A 1,687-nucleotide genomic window follows, 5' to 3' on the forward strand; every position below is an offset into this window, starting at 1 on the left:
CTCTACCAATCAGTTCCTCGATGGTTGGCCTGTATATGACAGCCACCAGTTAGAGCGGCAGGCCAGGTTTTTATGCAGACAAAATGAAAGATTGCATTGATATTAGAACAGGATATTTGTTTTAAAAGTTTCAATGCAGCCGTTCTTCTCTCTGTCAAATCATTCTGAACCTGCACACTTCGTTTGTGCTGACGTCATAATGAAGTGATTTTATAATTCGTTGTAGGCCAGCTCGGGTTCAACCCATCGGTTTCTTGGTCCAATCAGAACGGTTTGAATGTGTACACGTTTGAGAAGTCGTCTGGGAGGAAGCACATCCAGACTCATGGTGGAGAAGAAACCTTGGTGGGTGTGGCATCTGGTGGGTGTGGCGTCTGGTGGGTGTGGCGTCTGGTGGGTGCGGCGTCTGGTGGGTGTGGCGTCTGGTGGGTGGGGCGTCTGGTGGGTGTGGCGTCTGGTGGCTGTGGCGTCTGATGGGTGTGGCGTCTGGTGGGTGTGGCTGTGGCGTCTGGTGGGTGTGGCGTCTGGTGGGTGTGGCTGTGGCGTCTGGTGGGTGTGGCTGTGGCGTCTGGTGGGTGTGGCGTCTGGTGGTTGCGGCGTCTGGTGGGTGTGGCGTCTGGTGGGTGTGGCGTCTGGTGGGAGTGGCGTCTGGTGGTTGCGGCGTCTGGTGGGTGTGGCGTCTGGTGGGAGTGGCGTATGGTGGATGTGGCGTCTGGTTGGTGTGGCGTCTGGTGGGTGTGGCGTCTGGTGGGAGTGGCGTCTGGTGGGTGTGGCGTCTGGTGAGTGTGGCGTCTGGTGGGTGTGGCTGTGGCGTCTGGTGGGTGTGGCTGTGGCGTCTGGTGGGTGTGGTGGTTGCGGCGTCTGGTGGGTGTGGCGTCTGGTGGGAGTGGCGTATGGTGGATGTGGCGTCTGGTTGGTGTGGCGTCTGGTGGGTGTGGCGTCTGGTGGGTGTGGCGTCTGGTGAGTGTGGCGTCTGGTGGGTGTGGCTGTGGCGTCTGGTGGGTGTGGCTGTGGCGTCTGGTGGGTGTGGCGTCTGGTGGTTGCGGCGTCTGGTGGGTGTGGCGTCTGGTGGGAGTGGCGTATGGTGGATGTGGCGTCTGGTTGGTGTGGCGTCTGGTGGGTGTGGCGTCTGGTGGGAGTGGCGTCTGGTGGGTGTGGCGTCTGGTGGGTGGGGCGTCTGGTGGGTGTGGCGTCTGGTGGGTGGGGCGTCTGGTGGGTGTGGCGCCTGGTGAGTGTGGCATCTGGTGGGTGTGGCGTCTGGTGGGTGTGGCGTCTGGTGGGTGGGGCGTCTGGTGGGTGTGGCGTCTGGTGGGTGGGGCGTCTGGTGGGTGTGGCGTCTGGCTGCAGCCATTTGGATGGGTAGACAGGAAACTATATAGAGGCTCCATATCAAAGAGTTACATTCCATTTTCAGAGGTTTGATTTACTTCCTTTCTTTCCTGTGTTACTTCCTGTGTATGTGCATTGTCTTTTCCAACCACTTCATCTCAGATAAATGAATCTTCTTCATGAATGATTGATAGATTTCAAAGCACGTCCAGACCTGAGTGAGTCTCTATGCCTACCCAAGTTCCGGATGTCAGCTACGGTCTTCTCCTCACAAGACAATTCTGATCTATTATAGATACACCATATTATCTCCGTGTTTTAAGTTCGCAACCGAAATGTGCATTTTTATCAATAATTC

At 56.9% G+C, this 1,687-nt stretch overlaps 1 protein-coding gene across 1 annotated transcript; it reads right to left on the minus strand.

The window, feature by feature from the left end:
- Positions 1 to 238: 238 nt before the first annotated feature.
- LOC139365890 (uncharacterized) lies at positions 239 to 1,351 on the minus strand. The gene has a single exon (XM_071102947.1). It carries the CDS (start codon positions 1,349 to 1,351, stop codon positions 239 to 241), a length of 1,113 nt encoding a protein of 370 aa, XP_070959048.1.
- Positions 1,352 to 1,687: the final 336 nt, after the last annotated feature.

The sequence above is a fragment of the Oncorhynchus clarkii genome, chromosome 14, assembly GCF_045791955.1.
Source record: "Oncorhynchus clarkii lewisi isolate Uvic-CL-2024 chromosome 14, UVic_Ocla_1.0, whole genome shotgun sequence".
In the NCBI taxonomy this organism is placed as follows: domain Eukaryota; kingdom Metazoa; phylum Chordata; class Actinopteri; order Salmoniformes; family Salmonidae; genus Oncorhynchus; species Oncorhynchus clarkii.